The sequence below is a fragment of the Culex quinquefasciatus genome, chromosome 2, assembly GCF_015732765.1.
Source record: "Culex quinquefasciatus strain JHB chromosome 2, VPISU_Cqui_1.0_pri_paternal, whole genome shotgun sequence".
NCBI lineage: Eukaryota > Metazoa > Arthropoda > Insecta > Diptera > Culicidae > Culex > Culex quinquefasciatus.
The window spans coordinates 39,134,271-39,156,032 of NC_051862.1; the positions used below are offsets into that span (position 1 = coordinate 39,134,271).

General features: G+C 33.1%; 1 protein-coding gene across 14 annotated transcripts in view; it reads left to right on the plus strand.

The window, feature by feature from the left end:
- LOC6045974 (whirlin) overlaps positions 1–21,762 on the plus strand; it is a 193,500-nt gene that overhangs the window by 60,450 nt on the left and 111,288 nt on the right. For 12 of the 14 annotated variants that reach the window (XM_038252110.1, XM_038252111.1, XM_038252116.1 and 9 more), the window contains exons 5-8: positions 2,840–2,988; positions 13,278–13,648; positions 18,998–19,133; positions 19,214–19,398. In XM_038252110.1, the coding sequence (XP_038108038.1) occupies positions 2,840–2,988; positions 13,278–13,648; positions 18,998–19,133; positions 19,214–19,398 (841 nt within the window). The remainder of the gene's footprint in view (positions 1–2,839; positions 2,989–13,277; positions 13,649–18,997; positions 19,134–19,213; positions 19,399–21,762) is intronic. The other 2 variants (XM_038252112.1, XM_038252113.1) reach the window with 2 other exon arrangements.

The window sequence follows — 21,762 nt, forward strand, 5'->3', positions numbered from 1 at the left end:
TTAATATTTGCTTTACTTCAATAATCATAGCCTTTTTCCATTTGTTGAAATCTTAATTCGGTGAAACGTTTCATAAATATCTTGATATCTTGATTGAATATGACACTTTGAATAAAATCTTCAATTGATTATTGAAATAATTAACTTGAAAAAAAGTTTCATATTCCAAGGCTAATATATAATTTAAACAACAAAGAATTTGTAAAATGAAGAAATCATAAATGTGTATTTTTTGATTAATTTGCCATCAAATGATGTGTAAAATTCCCAACGAAGTTGACTTTATAGCTGTCGGCCACCATTGCTAGTACCAACCACTAGTGTCTTCCTTTTTATCTACAAGGACTTCGCCGCGTTTGAGTACGGCACGGAGCGACGGCGCCGGATACCCATATTTACACAAAGAATTTTAGAGCGCCCGCCGCGGGATTCGAACCAGCAACCTCTGGATTGTGAGTCCAGTGCGTGGTCCGATTGATCCACACGAGCGGGACATTCCCAAACAGTATCTTATATTAATACTTTTTGATGCTAAGGCTGATAAGTGAACTTTATAGCATCCTTTTGTGAGCTGAAAAGAGGAACTTTTCAGCCCTTTTTTGGAATGTAGTCGATTCGATTCTGTTATTTGTGATGAAGAAAAGTAGGCCGTTTCTTCATTCGAGAACGACATTAAAAATGAGTAGTTTTACAATGGAACTTCAACTAATAAAAAAATGACGGAGATTTTGAAAGCGTTAGCTTATGACAACCTTTTCCTCCCTTTTTAGCTACCGATATCTGGATTGTTCCCAACAGTTTTTATTTCGTGGTGTTTTAAGGGTTCAATAAACATTTTTTGATTTTGCCACTCAAAAAGCAGAATATAGAAAAATAAGATTATTGGAGCTATAGAAAAATCCAAATTCAAACTTGATAACAACTAAACAGTTCAAATATTGCACTGTTGTCCCTTCGAAAAGCAGAGATACCATCACAGAACCCAGCCATCCTGCCACTATCACTGACAGGACGGGGCTTCGGCCTCCCTGGCCTCGCCAGAACAGGGGGAAATAATCCTTTGAGGCAGGATTAACAGCAGGAAACACGGTTGCTACTATCACGTATGTTTATGTCTGTGTGGGTGTAGATCGCGTTGTAGCATTCGCTTTCGATGTTTCTGGGAAATCTGGAAAAAAAATCCCTTTCTCGCTCGGGGAAATCGAACTAGATTGCTGCTGGGGTTGGACATGCTGGGATTGATTGGCTACTTGCTCGTTTTGTGGAGATTTTTTTCTCGATTATTTGATGGGATTTTAAGTTAATTTGCATTATTTGAAACGAAAACCAGGTTTATTGTAATTTAAACATGAGTTAAACTGAACATTCAGCAAATTTTGTATCTAACCTAGAAACCACTTTCACCCAAGCTTATCGCAACCATCGCAGCAGGTCCATTTTGCTCGAAACAAGAACCTGACCTGTGTGGCCTCTGGCATTCACATATGTGTCCATTCCATCGTCCAATAGCGTCCGGCTGCACAGGAAACGGCCCCGAACAAAGGGAGCAGATACGTCCTGCCATGTGTCGTTTCAGTCTGTGCCTACCCTACCGTGTGGAATGCAAATAAAGTGTCACTTTTGTGCACACCACAATTTGCACAATCCGTGAGGCGGAATTCCAAAATGAACCTGCTTTTGTGAAATGTATTTGTTGAAACAATTGGTACGGGGATTCCAACGCAAAATTACACTGATTTTGATCGGGATTTGTGGTGGTTTTTGGGTTGAAACTATTTGACAGTGACATCTGGTGGCAATTTTGGCGAAATGCGCCCAAAAGTATGCAATAATTAATAGGGTGGGTACGGATTTTGAAAAGTTCTCAGATCAAGTTCTGGTGTGGTTCACCTTGTAGGGCATACCTATAGGGACTCTCACGCCAAATTTCAGCTCATTTGGTTGAAAACTGGCTTGTCTCAAGCGGGTTCAAGTTTACATGGGATTTACTATGGGAAATTTTGAATTTTCGTTCATTCGTTCAGGCCATGTAGAAACCTAGATGGCCAGAAATGAGCGGAATTGTCTGGAGAACGTTTCCCAGAGACAGGTCGATTCGTTCAACCTCCATCGAGCTCAACGGCACATCGGTTTCGAAACAACAGATTTTCCTTAGCATGCTATGAATGCTAGATGAACACCGCGACGCCACATGTCAAACAGCTACCACGTGATTGTGAAATTCGCACCATAACAGTTTTTATTTCTTATTTGGAGGTTTAGAATGCAACTAAATAGTATCAGGATCACCATACATGATAATTGTATTGTTCAAAAAGTAATAAAACGTATTTTTTTATGGGCGATGCTAGTCCACGTGGTAGCTGTTTGACATGTGGCGTCGCGGTGTTCATCTAGCATTCATAGCATGCTAAGGAAAATTTGATGCTTTTCTGGGGAAAACCGTTGGTTTCGAAAACCCCGGATGTATTGCCGTTGAGCTCGATGGAGGTTGAACGAATCGACCTGGTCTCTTGGGGAAACTTGTTCTCCAGACAATTCCGCTCATTTCTGGCCATCCTAGAAGTTTCTACATGTTTTCCCCAGGCCTGTAGGAGCGAATGAACGAAAATTCAAAATTTCCCATAGTAATTTCCATGTAAACTTGAACCCGCTTGAGACAAGCCAGTTTTCAACCAAATGAGCTGAAATTTGGCGTGAGAGTTCCTATGAGTATGCCCTACAAGGGGAACCACACCAGAACTTGATCTGAGAACTTTTCAAAATCCGTACCCACCCTAATAATTAACTTCTTCCGTTATCGGGCATTCGAAACAGCAATTCAACTAATCGAACCTAGGCCTTTCCCAATTTTCAGGCATCGGGGTGTACATATCGCGGATCGAGGAGGGCTCGCTGGCCGAACGGGCTGGCCTGAGGCCCGGCGACACGATCCTGGAGGTGAACGGAACGCCGTTCACGTCCATCAACCACGAGGAGGCGCTCAAGGTAAGTTCGGTGGTTTGATCTTTTTGAAAACACTTTCGATTTCATACGTTTTTCGTCATTCACACAATCATGTTTTCACTTAAAAATCACAGTTTTTTGAGATATTGATCACAATTTTTATATTTTTTACTGACACAATTGATTTTTTTAACTTTTTATTTTTTGCAAGTAACTAGGGGTGAAGAATTTTCAATTTATTTAAATTTTACAAACTTGTAAAATTGAGATGTTTTCCCTCGAGTTTTGCTGGCACTGAAGGCGCGTGCGCGTTTGAATTGGTTTTGTTTGAATATTGAACATTTGATCGCAACACACTTGCATGAATCCGAACATCAATTGCCAAGTCTTTTGCTAACATAATTAACCTTTCTTGTTCAGGGACACTACAACCTATTAATTTTGTTTGTTTTATTTGAGAGTGGGTCATTTCACCGAATATAACCCACATTAAAAATATACTAAACTTACCTTCATCTGGAAAAGGTCATTTCATCGAAAAGCCGTTTCATCGAATTAAACATTTCACCTAAAGGTTAATTCATCGAAAAAAATCATTCCTTTATCTGGTTAAGCGAAAACGGGTCATTTCACCGAAAAGTCGTTTTATAGAATGAGACATTACACCGAATGGCCGTTTCATCGAAAATTTGATAAAAGTTACTTGTAAAATAACATAAAAAAATAAAAGTTTTATTCATTTTTGGCTGAATTGCCACTTGCTGAAATGCGATTCTAGTATTCGGTGAAATGACTTAAAAATTGCATGTGGCCGTTTAATCGAATGAGTTATTTAATGAAAAAAATGCATCAATTCTCATGCTTATATTTTTGTAGAATTTGAGCTCTTCAAGAAAATTTGATGAAATGACCATTCGACGAAACTTTTTTATTCATACATTCACACAATCACACAAAGACTATCACTTCATCACTTTTGATACAGTTTACACAAAATATGATTTCGAGAAGAAGAAGAAAAAGGAAAAAGATTGGCAATAGAATGATTCTATCAACCCACCCTTTAATAAACTCTCACTGCTTCCTTTAGTAGAATTTGCACACTCTTTTCTTGTAATTAAAACTAACAGTCGGTATTTTCCTAGTGCACGATAATCATAAACTTTTTAAACCCCCCTGCCCCTCCTCCCCCTCTCACAAACACTCACTTTTTAGGCGATAATTATATTTTTCCGCTTTGGCGCGCGCATTTTAATTATTCCGTTGCATAAAACCCCAAAGTTGGCGAAACTTTGACCCCGCGGGTAATCCGCTTAAATCCACAATTCGTGTTTTTTTTTTCCTGGGCCCATCTTCAAACTGACAGAAAAGTTGCAAATTCGTCCCTTCAAGTGTGTGAGGGGTGGATCATCACCAGCAGCATGGTTTGCATATTTCTGCTTCTTTTCTTGCAACTTTTTTTTGGAGGGAGAAGTGAAAAGTGTGATGCAAGTCACTTCATTTCAGAGAGTGAAAAAGGTGCACTTTGGTTCGAGAGAGAGAAAGAGATAGTGTGGTGGAATAAAGTTGTGAAGGATAAGCCGAGGTGGCATCAGAGAAGATTAAAGGAAAACTTTTCTGCACTTTGGGTAAATCGGTTGGGACGTGATGAAAGTTGGGGATGGAGGGTAGTTCTGGATAGATGGATTGTTTTTACATTTAATTCCAAATTAAAATATTTATCAATTTCTTAGGTATCTACAAAAAATATTCATTAATCTTCAATTGTTTTTATCCTTTTTACCAAATCAAGCAAATCTTTTGAGTTCCAAGATCTCTTTAATTTAAAATTTTATAACAATCTTGGCAAACTTAAGTTATCCTTAAAATAAAAAACAAAATAATGGTTTTTGTAATCAATATTTTATTTTGAATATGGCAAACTTAAGAAATCTTAACTTTTGAAGATAATTTCAATTATTTTTAGAATTAAGAATATATTTTGAGTATTTCAAGTTTGTTTTTCAGAGTACAGTCCAGACTCGATAATTCGATGTCCTTGGAAAAATTTCGCAAAATGGATTGAATTTTACGTATTTCAAGATTCCTTATGAGAGTCTTCGTATTCATCATTAAATCATAAGAATTTTCAAAAATTATAGGTTTCCTTATCGAGAATTACATGGCTACTACAAAAATCTCAAGATTCCTTTTAAAATTTTTGACATATCCTTAGCAAATTCTAATTTTACATTAATAATCTCAGAGAGTTTAAACTTGTGAATCTCACAGTTGATTACAAAATTTTAAATTCAAGATGGCGGCAAAAATAACGGTGATGAAATATTGATCATGCATTTAGTAATATTACAAGAAATCAACCATTCAAATTTGCCTTAAAATAAATTAATACAAAACTAAAATTTGAAATTCAAAGTGAGAAAAAAATAAGATAAAAAATAAACGTCAGGAAATCTAGTTTGGTCTGCATAATTTTTTTTTTTAACTTGAAAGATTTAATTTGAAAGATTATACCTTTGACGATATTCTTTAAGATTTTATTAATTTACTTTTTTATTTAGAAAAAAGTAAAATTCATTTTCTTAATTTCAATTAGGTTACCCTAGATTTTTTTGGGATATTAAAATTTCTTCTGAAAATCTGATTATTTTCATATTCATTTGATTTCTTTCGAGACTATAGACACTTTCAGAGAATAATAAATTCACATTTGAAAAAACAAATTTTGAATCTCATGACTTTGTTTTCAAAATTCAGGACTATTCAAAGTTATTAGAATTTAACATCTTTGTAATTTATCTGAATATTTTTTTTAAATGGCAAATATTCTTTAAGATTTTTAGTTATTAAGTTTAGTTATTAAGACACTTTTGTTTCTTTCAAAAATTTAATCTTGTTTTTATTAAATTTGGAAAATCGTTCGAATTTTAATTACTTTTTACATTTTTCAGAATAACTTGTCATGATCTCAAAATTATCTGGTAATCTCAATATTGCTTCAAATAGTTTAAGAGATTTTGTGATAATTTTTTGATTCACTTTGATAATCTTGGAAATAGATTGAATTTTCAGTATTTAAAGATTCCTTTTGAGTCCTTTCGTATTCATTATAAAATTCTGAGAATTCTTTTTAAAATTATAAATTCCCTTTTCAAGAATTTCTTGGCTACTATAAAAAACTCAAGATTCCTTTATGATATTTTTGGGATCTCCTTAACATATCTTTATTTTAAATTCGAAAATCTCAGAAAGTTTAAATTTGTGAATATTTGAGAATCTTAAAATACCGTTATTTGGATTTTTTTAGATATTTTTTTTATTAAAAACATCAATATTTATTAAAGGTGATTCTTTAACTGTCATTTTTTATCAATAGTGTTATTATTATTTTAACGATTTCAGAAATTATCTTTTTGAAAATCTCAAGACTTATTACAAAGTTCTCTGGAATCAAGGGAATTTGATAGAATTTTTTAGAATTACAAGAAAACAAGAGTCCTTCTATTTTTTTTAAAGAGTTACAACCTAGGTAACTTTTGAAAATCCGATTTTTTTGCGTTGTTGATAATGATTCTTTAGATATTTTTCACAGACAGTTTATTTTTTTTTTCATTATACCGGAAACTCCATAAAATATCAGACATTTTTGAGATTTTGTCGATCCCATTTCAGAATTTTAAAAATCTGGGAAATCCGTTCGATTTTGTTTTCATATGAATTCTCAAAAGTTTCTTAACTTTTGATTGATTTTCGAAATTTGATTTTTGTTTTTTTTAAATCTTACCTTAGTAACATTTAGGTTTTAAGTAGGCCATAAAAGCCTTTTTAGGCCGTATGAGGGTTTCCAGAACCATGATAAAACCTGTAAGTTTAAAAATGTTACTAGGGCAATTCGCAAAAAAACTAAAAACTTCGTTATTTAGCCTCAAGATTTTTTTCAATATCTAATTTCCGAAATTCAAAAAAACATCATTTTTATTCATTTAAAACCAGTGTTGAAAATCTGATGACTATGATTAATTTGGCGATTAATCGCTGCCTGTTATACCTCACGAATAAGACTGCTGAGAATAATCTTTATCCTCAAATTGCCACGACTAGCTGTCATTCGTCAAGAGTGCAGACGATGATTGTAACAACCCATGACTGCGGGTGTTAAATGGGGAAAATTATAATCAGATCGCAGCAAGTTGACGACTAAACCCAATCATTCAAATTTTTATTCGTCTATGCCACAGCCAGCGATCAAGTGTCAGTCGGGAAAGAAACGATCAAAGCATACTCAGAGGGCCTTTCTTCAGGCAATCGTTATTCGCTCGAAGTGATTTTTTTCAACCTTGTTTAAAACATTTGTCTCGTCCTTTCAAAGGATTCCTAAAACTCAATGGAAAATTATTAAAGCTCAAAATATAAATTTTAATTGAATAAAATCTTGTTCAGTTTGAACGGTCTGAATTATTTAAGGTTTGTTTTGCAGATAGTTTGAATCAAATTAAGCTCTTTAAGGCTTTTTATAAGCTTTCAACCACCGATCCACCGATCCACCGATCGGAAATGGATGTAACAGTTTGTGAAAAATAATATTAACATAAAATTATTGATATTTTGAACATTTTTTAAAAACATGACTGTATCAGTTTATAAAACATTTTGGGATACTGAAAAATCAGCTTGCAATTTTAAATTAGTTTTTTTCTGCCATTTGACTCAATTAAAAAAAATTCAGTAACAAGAAAATATGTAAAAAATCATGAAAAATCTATTTTGTGTCTTAATTTTTTTATGTTATGATCAACGGTCTACCTTGTAATGTTGCTCCGATATTTACATCAGAAAACATTTAACAACTTTTTTTTTCGAAAAATGCATTTAACAAATCATCAATGTTTTTGCTTATGGGACATTTATGCGACATTGGCAGTGTAGTGGTTGAAGCCGTATAAAAAATGGTTACACATTTTTTATTCTTATTCTTATTTAAAGATTCCATATCGTAACTGGTTAATCCAGGTTGAGTTTTAAACATTTATTTTAATCTCTTCCAACAGTTTTATTCAAACATTTATGGTTTATTTTTAACTTGAAATTATTCAATTTATTTAAGGTTCCTATGATTTTATCCTAAATCTTAATATCAAGAAACTGTAACAAGACCACCCTGACATCAAGTCAACCGGAGAGGAAGAGCAAACCATAACCGCTGCAATAGTGCTAAAAGTGATGCTAACCACATCTTGAGCACCAAGGCTTAATTTTTAGAGAGCTTTTGGGAATTAGTCTTGACTTGCAAGTTAAAGTTTTTTTTAGAATGATCAAGAAGCTGAAATTTTTTATCCACATAAAAATATAGTAGAAAAAAAATTTCAAGCATAATTTCACAATTATCTCAACGACCATGAAAAGTGCACCTTTAACCCAACGGAAAATTGTGCAAAAAACATTAATTTCACACACACATACACCCGAAGAAGCCCACATTTACCACTGCTCAAGTCTCGCTGCCGGTGTAATTACCAGCAAAGCGCACTCATGTGGAAAACTACCCCTTGTTACAGTCGTGTTCTTTTCCCTGTAAGAATTACCTCGAGTCGGAAAACTGACCATGAAGAGGCTGCAGCAACAGCTAAAGCATCCCTCGAGTGGAGAGGGGACTTCAAATTGGCAAAGGGAAAAATGAAGAAGAAAAAAGTGGGGAAAATTGGCAAAAGCAACTGTATCATCTTTCCGCTCTGCTTTTTGTTTCCGGTTTGTGTAAGAACAGGACTCTCGTTTCGCTTCCAGGATTCCTTGCTGCTGGAGAGGGTTTGGGGGCTTCTTTTGTGTATCTTCTCCGGTGGTTTCTGGTTATTCTTCCCAGGAGGAGTCTGGTCCGTGGTGTGTACTTTGGAACAGTAGCTGAACCACGGTATGCTTAAAAATGAAGAGTTGATTACAATATAAGTTGATTTTTCTTACTGACTAGAAGGTCAACAAGAATAAATGTAAAAACTTCAGCAAAATTCTCAATCATAACTATAAACGAAAAACCTGCACCGCTTTAAGCTTCACCGTCCTGGAACAATGACAAACAAGCTCATTTCCGGGAACGACGGAAAAACTTGCTTTCCCGAATTCCATTGAGTGCGCCCGGAATGTCCTTGGACTTTCGACTCGAAAGTTTCGAGTAAATGAAACAAAAAGCGGTGGAAATGCAACAAATACCCGTTACCGTACTGCACCGATAACTGACTTTTTCAAGGTTTATCCTTACAATTTTATTCAAACTAAACGAAATTTGGTAAAATTACGGTAGCTTTGTTCCCTCATTCATCTGAAAGGTCCCCCCTCTCACAATTACTCGAAATAAATGGATTATTTTCATTCCGGCTGCAACTAGCGACCAACGACGGTGAAAGCGAAGCCGAGCTTTCAGCCCGGTGTGATTTATGAAAGCGCTGAGGAGCTTTCTTTTTGTCTCGTGTCCCTCCCCCTACTTCTGTTTCACTTTAGCTTTGAATGTTTTCCCCTCAAGCGAGAGAGCAGTTAGTGCATAGTTATTTTCGCCAGGATTACCACACTTCTTTGGCCACGCAAATAATTTGGTTGCTTTTTGTGTCCAACTTCCTTCTGGAGCTGCTTTGCTTCTTTCTATACATAGTTCTAGTTATGAATTCCGGATATTTTTGTTTGCTTTTTTATGCTTGTAGAAAGAAAGCTAGAGTAGTGACACTTGTTTTTTGTGCAGTTTTCGTAAATGCTCGTTAAGCTTTTGTATTTCATTGAGGTTATGTTCTGTTCATACAAAGTTATGGTAATGTATCATAGAGATGTTTTCAGTAAAACCGTAAAAGATTAAAAAAAAAGATTTAAACTGCTCATAAATTACTAATCCAGACATCTCAACAAAGCAGTGTTGTCAAAACATTGAGCTTATCAGGAATATTATGGATCTTAAAAATATTCCCGTTTTCAAAGGAAATATCAAATTCAATCGAGATAAAATCAAAATTCAAATCTTTACAGAACATCGGATTTATTCCATTTTGTTACAATGGTTTTTAACTATTTTTTCCGAAGGCACTGTTTTCCCCTCAGAAAAAGTAATTTCCTACGAGTTCAAAAATATAATAAAAAATCATCTCTATTCTGCTGTTATTTCAAATCATTTCCAATAATCGAAAACAGTTTTTTTTAGTTATGGAACACATTTTGAAATACAATTTAAATTATGGCGCTAAGAAAATATTAGGTATCCTAAGATTGATTGGAGTAGTTTGTACACCAAATAAGTTATCATAAAGATTCACAAAAAAAACATGTCAAGAGTAATCGTGAAGTATTATAATAATTAAATTTCTAATTCTTATGGTGTTATTTGAGAACCAATTTGAAATTCAGTTTTGAACTCAATGAAATCAAGAGGCTATGATTTGTGTGTTTCAGTTCTATCAAATTAGGTAAAAGGTTCTCCTTTGCAAAAAAACGAACTTAACCAAAAAAATATTGCTCAAATTACAATATTTTCTATACATATATTTTTAATGGTTGAACATAATTCTAAAAAAAATATCTAAAAATGTATAGGCCTTTTATGTTGAACAAATTTCATATAAAATGTGAAAACTTTTGATTCGTGCTTTGAATTCAGTTAAAAATGCCATATAAATTAAAAAATTTATAAACAAACTGGTTTTAACCAATTTTTTTTTTACTTTTAAACAATTTTACCTAAAATTTATATGTATTTTGTTAAAAAGTTTATAAACATAGATAACTGAATATAAACATTGATTTTTTTTTCTTAAAAACTATATCAGCAACCTTAGTGATGGTGCATTTGACGTAAAAATAAATTTTAAACACCTTCAATCTGATTTAAAGAAGGAAAACTATGACTGTCAAAGTCACACCGGAGTTTAAACAAAGAATTTTTAACGTGACTAATAATGCATTATTTTCAAAAAATTAAATTTGGGTATCAAAGAACGCAAAATATTGCAAGGATTCTCACTACATTTGAATTTTTATTGTTAAATTCTAAAATTATCCTCAAATATCTATTTTTAAAACACTCAAAAATTAAAAATTTGCAATATGGGTATCAGACGACGCGATTTTTTTTTAAATGGATTCTCACAATATCTGAACTTTAATGTAAAATACTGAAGAACTAATTTTTTTCCAAAATTTTTTTTTTAAATCTCAAATTTACAAAAAATACATGACTTTTGTATAAATTTTCAGTACCGTCATCAGGGGTGATATTGGGTCTGGAGGTGAGATTGATACAAATATCAGCATTTTTGTATGGTCCAATGTCACCCCTGTTGACGGTTCCGTAGAGTTTTTAGAGATTTTTTTTTCAACATATTTTTTTGTAAATGCTAAAATTTCCATTATTTACAATCAAGTATTTACAATAAAGTGTATACTATTGCAATTACTAAAAAAATCGTAATTTGCAATAATATACAAATAATCTATAAAACAGAGAAAGTCATAACACAATTATGAACATATTAGTATTAAGATAAAATATAGTGTTTTGTACAAAATAAGATATTTGCGAAATTCTTCAAAGAATTTTTGCAGCTGTTTATACAAAAAGGCTTTTAATATTTTTCTAAAATCCAAATCTTGAAAACGACTTTTTTAATAGATTTGGTGCCTTGAGCAATGTTGTAGATATTGGTTAGGACCTCTCGGTAAAAAATAATTAGGCTCTTCAAATGTATTCATTTTATTTTACTTTCAAACAAAATTGCGCAGAAACTATTTTTAAGTAACGTTAAAAAATTGTTTTTTTTTTTAATTTTAATTATATTTGAAAAATCAAAAAGAACCTTACTTGACTGTAGAAGTCATGGCTAAGCTTGACCAGTTCTAAAATTTTTTTTCGAAAGGTTAAGAATTTTATTACAAATTTGCTTAATTACATTGAAGATTGCACCACCAGAGCCAGATCGCTAATTTGAGGGGAAAATTCTTTTTCCAAAAATTGTGCCGTTCTGGAGCTTTGATTTCTACAGAAGAGTTTTTGCAAATAAGAAGGGACTTTTGGCTTGGTTGACAATTAAGGTGATCACCAATATGATGTTATTGAAATTCTAGCTTTGCAGGAATATTTTTGGGATTTTTTTTGTCTTCTAGGAAGATGTTGAGTTTGCCAATCCAAGCAACTTTGTCGAAGACCCCAAAAATCGCAATCTAAGCCTTCTACGACCAAATTTGGAAAAAAATATCTGTTCAAATCAAAGTTTTTTTAAACGTTGCAATTCAGGGTTAAGCTTAGAGAAAAGTGATGTTTTTTTAAAAAAAAAAAAGTTCTTATAGAGTTCTAAAAAGCAAACATTTACGATTTTTGAAAAAAAAAAAACAATTTGGACTTGAGGGTAAAAAGTTACAGCCATTTTAGGGTTGAAAAGCTGCAATATAAAAACTCAAATATCTCAATATTGAGCTCCAGGTTGCATCTGAAGAGGAAATCTAGCACTTCAAAGGTTGATAAAATCCCAGGGGTATTTTTATTAAAACTTCAACTATATGTTTTTTCAAGTAATTTTGCCCGCTGAATCTAAATCTGCCGTCCGAATTGAGCCAAAGTGTCAAAATGTCGATTTTTGGTCATATATTGGGTTTCTAAACATTTATGTGACTATTTCACATAGAAACCCAAAATAAGCCCATCAAATTTCCTGCAACTTTTTGTATTTTTGACCACTTTTCTACACGGCTTCTAGGTACAGCAATATTTGAATTACGAATTACGTAAATATTTACGACCTTTTCAATCGTCATTCTCGAGTGCAACTGGCTTCATATACACGAAAATGGCTTATGTAAGCCTAGGATAGCATGCGTCTACAAAGTCTGATTGATATCGGAGAGGGTCGAGTAGAAAAAATAAATAACAAATTTCTGTTTTGGGCTGGAATCGCTCTATATAAAATATTTTCAGGGATTATTATACGTTTTTCAAGTAATTTTTTGGATTCTTTGATAAAAAAAACACATTTTTTTAATAAGTAATCGTAGCTCAAACCCAAAACATACCGTAAATGTGTGAAGTAGCTCCTTTTTTCCTGTAGTATTTTTTCCTTAACTCGATTGTAACTTTAGAATCAATCATAAAATTACCCCTGTGTGTGACTATCTTTGTCTAACTCCCTCGAGTGTATAACTCCCCCGGCCCCTCTTCCACCCTCCCTCTTTCTCACCTTCTTCTTTGTCGCGCGCTCGTCTACGCTCCTTCCGGTTTCTATCTCGCTCTGTCTATCTACCGTTCTATTGCCACCGTTTTCTTTCTTTTTTCTCTCTCTCTTTTGGTCGCGTTGCGCGCTAAAACTCTGTAGAGATGTGTGCAGATCCTGAAATCGTCGCGCCAAATCAGCATGACCGTCCGGGCGCCTCCCTCAGCAGCCGGAGCGTCGATGATCAACTCGACGGCACCGCTGCACGGCTTCGGACCACCTCCGAGCGTGGTCGGCAGCACCAGCAGACTGGCCGCGGCCGTCACCGGCGGAGACCCCCTCGGGAGTGTCATCGTGGCGGGGCCTGCCGGCGGTGGCGGTGGCGGCGTGGGGACCGTGGTGGGTCCCGGCGGAGGATCGGCCATGTATCCGCCCCCACCGAACCGGCAAACGTGTTCCTGGATGGACCGCCAGGGGAGACCGGCCTCGCCGCCGTACGAGTACGGTGGCCGCCGGCCGGAGCGAAGGGATCGGTAAGTAGTGCAGGACGTCACGTGGAGTGGAGTTGATGGGCTTTTCGAGTTGGAAAATGGAATTGCTTTTGCCGGTAATTATGTTTGTTTTGCATTAATGGATTAATGCTGCAATGTTTGGGTGTGATTGTGTCACGGTAAAAGTTATTAACCACAATGGAATCAATCAAATGATAACACTGGCGAACAATTTTTAAGCATATTCTCAATTCATGGGGAAACAAACTCTAAAATTTCCCCATAATCAAGTGCAATTGGCCATACAATTGCCCATTTAAATTTGTTTCGTTTTTGTTGGCCTGTGTTATGGATATAAATTAATATACCTTGTTATCGCACATACAAATATTCAATCTGATTATATGCCATTGGCAAACATTTTTCATTAAAAAGCAAATAACTCTGGCGTTTATATGGCACTTGCTGGAATTAAATACGACATTAAGTTAAACAAAAAAGGTAATTTTCAATTGACCAATATTTTTGAGATTATTAATTCATATGCGTAGATTAGGCAAGATCATCTCTTAAATACATCCCTGAATTAACAGAACAAAAGGGAGATTCAGTATTAGCTTCTGTTTGGGTTTTACGAATGCAAAATATATAAATAAATAAAATTTTCGGAAATTTATTGAAACTGATCAAACAACACCTTAATTTTCACAAGGTGAAGGACCGAAAATATTTATAAAACATTTAAAATCTTAGAAATTGAATGAATAAATAACTACCGTCAGTGGGGGTGACATTGGGTCTGGGGGTGAGATTGGGTCAAAGTGATTTTTTTACAGATTTTACCATTTCACAGATTCTTCTCAATGAAACTAAATTCTGTTAAAAGGGTTGTGTAGGGGACATCTTAAGATGACTTCGCTGAAAAAATCTCGTTCCTTGAACAAATCCTGTTTTTTTTGGCAGCTGTCTAAAGTTGAGGTACGTTTTTGGCCAAAAATGACCTCTCGAAAAATCATTTTTCTAATATTTTTGTTGGAAACATTGTAGCATGTCAATACGATTCCCTCGAACAAGAAACACTGTTGGATGACTTGTTTTTACAATATCGTTGTATTTGAGTATCATTTTAGTTTCATTTGACCCAATGTCACCCCCTCTAAGGGGTTAGATTAGGTCAGTTTTCAAACTATTGGCATTTAAGGTAGTGTTCAGGCCTGCAAAATGTTTCCAACCCAGCGTACACATGAAGCAAACCAAAATGTCAGTTCACTGCTAGCATCTGACTGTAAGCCTACTGTGTCCGTTCAACCACTGCCGCCTGACTCGTGCCGGTCGGCTGCTGGAGAATGAGAGACGTGAAAAAATGAGCTACACTCACTCAATTCGTGTCGTATGACTGACTCGTAAAATCCTCTCTAAACACTATTTTGACTATTTTTAAACAATTGAATGGTTCTAGACTGTGCAAAACACTTAAAACAACCATAACTTGTATTCAAAATTACATTTCCACGCATAAATACCAACTTTTTGTGTAAAAACTTGTTTCTTTATGTGTGTGCGTGCAACGTCGAATGAGCGTTGGTCGACTAGTTACTGCCTCGCATTGCAGCTGCTCAGTGAGCTAGGGCACTCACGACTGAGTCGGGTTTGTTTATGTCACGGTTTTGCGGTTCTGTGAATGGATCTCAAAAATTCGTGTATGCGTCGCCGATTTTCGAGTCAGGACCCCTGACATTTTCAGCTCTGGTAGTGTTCATCAAAATCCTCCATATTTTGGGAAAATGTTAGTAAACTATCTAAGAACAAATCTACGTTGAAAGATTTTCGATGTTATTTAAATTGTTTTTTCGTTCAGTATTGGGACTGATTGTTTATTTACCCAAATTGTTTTTGCTATTAAGAAATTACGAGAGGTGTATCGTTTTTGACGCGTAGTCATCCCCACCGACGGTATTTGAAAATTTACATTTCCTTTTTATAACACATATTCTGAATATGGTTCAGTTAAAACATCGTTTATAGCCAACATATATGTATTATGCAAAAAAAATAAATTATTCAAAATTGTCAAACAGACTGTAAAATAATTTAAGACAGGATGGTTTTGAAACTTTGCTTCACTCTCTGATCTGATGTATATGATTTGTCAAATGACACTTGACATAAAACTTCTTATAAATCTTGAGTTTAGAAATGATAAATTACAGATTTTGAGCCACATTTTTCGAGTAAGCATTTTTATTTTATGCGGTTTCAAAAATACTTTAAAAGCAAACATTGGAAAATTGGTTTATTGGACCAATAAAAAAACAAAACTTTAGAATTGTCAGATAAAAAACAATAATAAATATACAGTCGACTCTCTGGCTGTCGATCTTCTCGATATCAATAATTCTCCATCTATCGATGAATTCTTCAGTCCCTTCAATCTGCATACTTTAATTATCTTCATTCCCCGATATTTTCCCTTGCTTGAAGGATCTCTTCCTCGACGGTCCCTTGGATTCTGCTTGCCTTAGAAATCTCTTCCGGTTGTCAATAATTTTACTTTCTCATGGCTTGCATAGACATTTTTCTTGGTGAAACGAAGCTTTGAAGGGTGTTTGACGTTAGTTTGTTTTTGTTTGATGGACGTTGCCATGATTCTCTTCCATAGCTGGGTATCAAGAAAAAAATATTTTCAATCGAGTCTTCATTTTGCATCGTTCTGTAAACTGATGATTCTCTTCCTCGACGGTCCCCAAAGCTGTTCTATTTCAAACATAAATCTCGTTTAGCATTTTTTTTTTTGCGAATTAAAGCAAAATCTGTATAGTTTACAATATTTTTATGAACAATGATTTTTATGTCTGAAATAAAAAAAAATACCTAAGAATCATAGTGTAAACATGTTGTTTTGAAAACAAATTTAGAAATATCACTCAAAAAATCAGCACAATGGTTCAAGCTAAACAGTAAATTAAATCCAAATATGTTTTAAAGATAAAAAGTGGATTACATGCGAAACAAATATAAAATATAAAATGTTTAATTAAAAAAAATGAAATTAAATAAAACATAAAACTTGCACAAAAAATGTGGATTGTAGAACATGTTTTCTATTAGCTTGTGGAAGTTAATTTGGTTACAATTTTGAAGTTTGAAAATAATTAATTCGAGAGTTCTTTTTAAAAACAAACCAATGTGCCATTGCAATTGGTATGCATAGGATACCAATGCAAATAGGATGTTTTGAGATAGAAACCAGGATAATTTGCAAATATATATACAGCAATTCCATTTGAAAAGGGCACAAGCTGAAAAAAAAAGTTCTCCGATCGGGCTCAAAATTTTTGTGGAGGTTCCTTTGAAAAGAGTACATTAGGGTGACCTACACCATGTTGCCATTTTTGGGACCACCCGAGCACGGTGTAGGTCACCCTAATGGCAAAAACAAAAAATAAAAAAAAACCCCACTAAAATTTTGATTTCAATCGGAGAACTTTTTTATTGGCTTGTACCCTTTTCAAATGGAATTGCTGTATATATTTGATAGAAGGATACTCAATAATTTATTAATTCAACGGCAAAAAGAAGGATCCACATCAATAGTGCTCCAATTTGGCTCAAATTTAGCATGGGAGCTCCTTGGCCGACATAATCAAACTCGTATTTTTTATTTGGCGATTAGGGTGTTCCTATCCGATATAAGGTGTTCCGAAAAATGACGTGTTTCTTCGATTTTCGCTAAAACCACATTTTTCGAAAAATCGTGTCTTCGTTGGTCTTTTAAGGTCCAAAAAAACTAGCTAGATATTTGAAAAGGTCATATAAAAATGTAATTTTGACAACTTTTTTCACTAAAACTGCGATAACCTGAAAATTTAATTTATTTTTGAGTGCAAAACTGATTTTTTCGCTATTTTGATAGTAAATTTCATGTTTCAAATACAAGGTTGACAATACCTAAGATTAACCAAATAAAAAAAACTGGTATGCAGCTTGATAACAGAGGTAATTACTAGTAAAATCGTGTAAAGATATTCACTGAATTGTTTCTTTAAATTGTACTACGACAATTTCAAAAATGAGAAGGTGTACGGGGCATTTGTGCGCCTTTAAATTTCCCATTCAAATTTATATGAAGAAAATATAAAGTTGTTCAAACGGATTGATTTATAACAAAAATATGTTAAAACGATGAAAAAATAACATTTGTGCCTAAAATATCAAAGCTTTTAACAAATATCTTTAAATATGACTGTTTGCAAATTATAAAATTATCGAAACTTTAAACTACTTGTCACTAATACCTTTCTTATAATTTCTTTTTGACTTATCGTCGAATTTGTTGTATTTTGACTGAAAAACAACCCCCAAAACTAAAATAGGTGAAATAATTCATTGAAAAATTATAATATCCAATGCGCACTCTTGCCCCGTACAGGCCCCCAAGGCCGGGCAAGAGTGCGCATTTGTGATTTTTCTGAATTTTGCCTATATCTCGAACAACATTTTTTTTTTTTAAAAAAAAGTCTAGTAATACGTTTTGAAGGCAATTGATATGCTGAATCGTTCATTTTCAGTAGAAACAAGAACGATGTTTGCTAGGTGCGCACACTTGCCCCTAGCTACTCTATACGACAAAGGTAAGTGGGGTAGATTAGTCAGTGAAATTGGAATTAATAATTTTGTTGAAATTCTAACAACTTTTGAAGCAAATCTAAATTACCATGAAGATCCTGGATTTGTTTTACTTCAGGTTTTGCAAATAATTATAATAATAATAAAACATATTTTCTATAGCAACTAACAAAAAAAAAGCATTCAAAACATGTCGTAAAAAGCGAGTTTTTGATTGCATCGCCATTCAAATCAGTATTAAAAATCAAACACAACCAACTAATCCACTTTACGTGACTGAAATTTAACAAGACCATTTTCTATACGCCTTTAGATGGCCAAAATTCCACAAAACATCCTAGCACCAATTCCTTCACAATATCTCGTCCAGAAATCAGACCAACATAATGCAGCGCTGCAATAAGTAACATCTTTCCCAACATCTGTTCCCTTTTCTGCTGGGCTGTGGCTGGGAAAACTCACCAGCTGCTGCTCCTTCTGCTGCATTGCTGGAGCCCCTCCACTGAAACCACAAGCACACAACACAATGTTTATAACCAATTCAATGGTCGGTGGTGGTGGTGAAAAAATAATGCAAAGTTGGCCCAAATTTAAGCACCCCGAAACGAAACACTTAATTTTGCATTCAGGTCAGACACCTGCAGCATCAACCAGGCGGAGGCTTTTCCGAAGAAACCAAACGAGAAAAGCCCATCAATTTTCCTATAAGGGTGCAAATGCAGCCAATGAATGTAAATTTATGATTTTTGTTTTGCCTCCTCTTAGGGTACGAAGGGTTGATCTGCTGATAGAGCCCGGTCAATCCCTGGGACTGATGATCCGGGGTGGCGTAGAGTACGGATTAGGAATTTTTATTACCGGCGTCGACAAGGACAGCGTTGCGGACCGGGCTGGACTGATGGTGAGTTGCATCTTGATGCAATTTTTTCTGGATTACACAATTTAAAAAAAATGCATTCTTATCTCAAAACTAAATAACAGGTCGGCGATCAAATCCTAGAAGTGAATAGTCAATCATTCATGGAGGTGACCCATGACGAGGCTGTTAGTCAATTCAAGTTCCACAAGCGGATGTCGCTGCTGGTGCGGGACGTCGGGAAAGTGCCACACTCGTGTACCACCGTTGAGCCAGAACCGTGGGACGCCTACAGTCCGACCGGAGTGAGGTTAGTTGATTTGTTCAGTAGTCTCTAAAGTATAAACAGTTACCTATATTTTGCTTGAAATCATATTTTAAATTGTTTTGGAAAAATTGTTTTATTATTGATTGGAATTATAATAAAAAAATTGAAGTTATGATGTTGACATGCATGAAAAAAATTTGAACTCTTCATTCAAAACTTTTTTCTACAAGATGGGAGGAAAAATTAATATTAAATTAATTCAATTCAATTATTTCCAGCCTTTGTTAACAATCCCTTTATTTTTGCCTCTTGAACTCTTGATTTTCAATTATTACAATGTCCCCAAAGTTATACTGAAAAAGTATATTCCAGATTCAACAATATTGAAAAGGTACCATCTATCGGGATCGATTTCGTTATTTTGACCAATCTATAGGCGATAACGGACTATAATTAATTTTTGATATATTTCTAAAATTGATTTAGTTTTACCTAATTATGTTAAATTTTGAAAGTTTTTTTGCTAAGATTTTTTTGATAATAAAGTAAGTTTCAAAGCATAAACACTCGAAATAAAACTAAATTCCTGTTTTTTTTTTCTAAAATACTAAAAAAATCATAATTTGCCATATGAAAACGCATCAAATGAAGGGAAATTTTGCATTCCTTTTTAATTTATTTAAAAAAAATAATTAAAAATATTTAAATTTTCACATAATATCGCATTTTTTTGAATATATTAAATTTTTTGTAATTTAAAAAATGCGTTTCAAACAAAGCGAAATTCTGTAAGCAATTTTACTAAATTAGAGCATTTTTGTAAAATACTTAAATTTTAACAAAGTACCGTATTTTTTGAAAATACTCTAATTTTCATAAAAAGCAATATGAGTATCAACGAAGTAAAATTTTTATAGAATTTTAACTTTATAAAAGTTTTGTTTGTAAAATACTAACATTTTCACAAAATTCCATATTTTTTAAAAATACTAAAATTTTAATGAAAAATATATTTTTTTTTTGAAAATTTTGTATTGTATTAATAATAATCAAACAGTAATTTTGAATAGTTTTAACTTTAATCGTGTTTTTTAAAGAATACTAAAATTTCTATAAAATACCATATTTTTTCGAAAATACTCTAAATTTCATTGTTTGCAAAATGAGTATCAATTAAAGTAAAATTTTGTATTAAAAAAAAAAACTCTAATTTCAGAAATATTAAAAACATGTGTTTTTTGGAAATTTTAGTGTTTTACAAAAAACAAAAATCCAAACCTTAACACTTTAAAAAATACGCTAATCTGTAAAAAAAAATTATTTCATAACACACTTGAATGAATTTAAAATGCATTTATAACTTCGCTTCATTTGATATCAATTTTGCGAATTGTGAAATTTTAATATTTTGGTAAAAATACGGTTTTTTATGAAAATTTAGTATTTTACTAAAAAACATCTAATAAAGTAAAAATGCATTCAGAATATTGCTTCGTAGTGAGTACGTTTGCAAAAATACGGTATTTAAAGAAAATGCTTACAAAATTTCTCTTCTTTGAAACCCATATTATGAATAATGATAATTTGAATATTTAAAAAAACAAATTTCGGTATTTCGTGAAACTTTGAGTATTCTACAAAAAAAAACTTGTTGTAAAGTGAAAATGCATACATAATTTCGCTATGCTTGATATCAATATCGCATTTTGTTAAATTGTATTTAAAAAACTCGAAGTTTTTATTTTATTTTATTTTACAATAAAGTCTAATAAAGCGAAAATGCATTTAATAAATATGCATCCCTTGAAAAAAAATACTAAAACTATGAAAATTTCAAATTGTAGTGTTTTTGACAAAATCGATTACTAGTGAAAGTTTGAGAATTTTACAAAAAAAAACTCTAATAAAAGTAAAAAAGCCTACAGGATTTTGCTTGTTTGTTACCGATATTGCGATTTATTAACATTTGAGTTTTTTTTTTCAAAATATTCTGAATTTGATGTACTTTTCTTATAAAAAAATGATTAAATTATCAAAAAATATATTCTTAGTTATTTCATTATTTGCAATTGCGATCAAATTTAATAATTTTATTTTAAATTGTTTGTTTCTCGATTGTCCTCAAAGTATTTTTTAAATTAATTCATGATTATGTCAACCAACGGTCATAAATAATATATGTTGAACAATATTTAAGGTCAAATTTTAATTCAAATTGCACAATTATAAGATAGTTTTTTTTATTTGCCTTTTTTAAGTTCCAAAAATCCTGCAGAACTTAATATTTTTTTAAGTTTGTTTATTCATTCATATAACGTAAGATTTTAAAGTAAATTTATGACAGCTCCTAAAACATTTGAACGGAAGTTCAGCACGAAACTTACTGTAAATTTCACTAAAACAGTT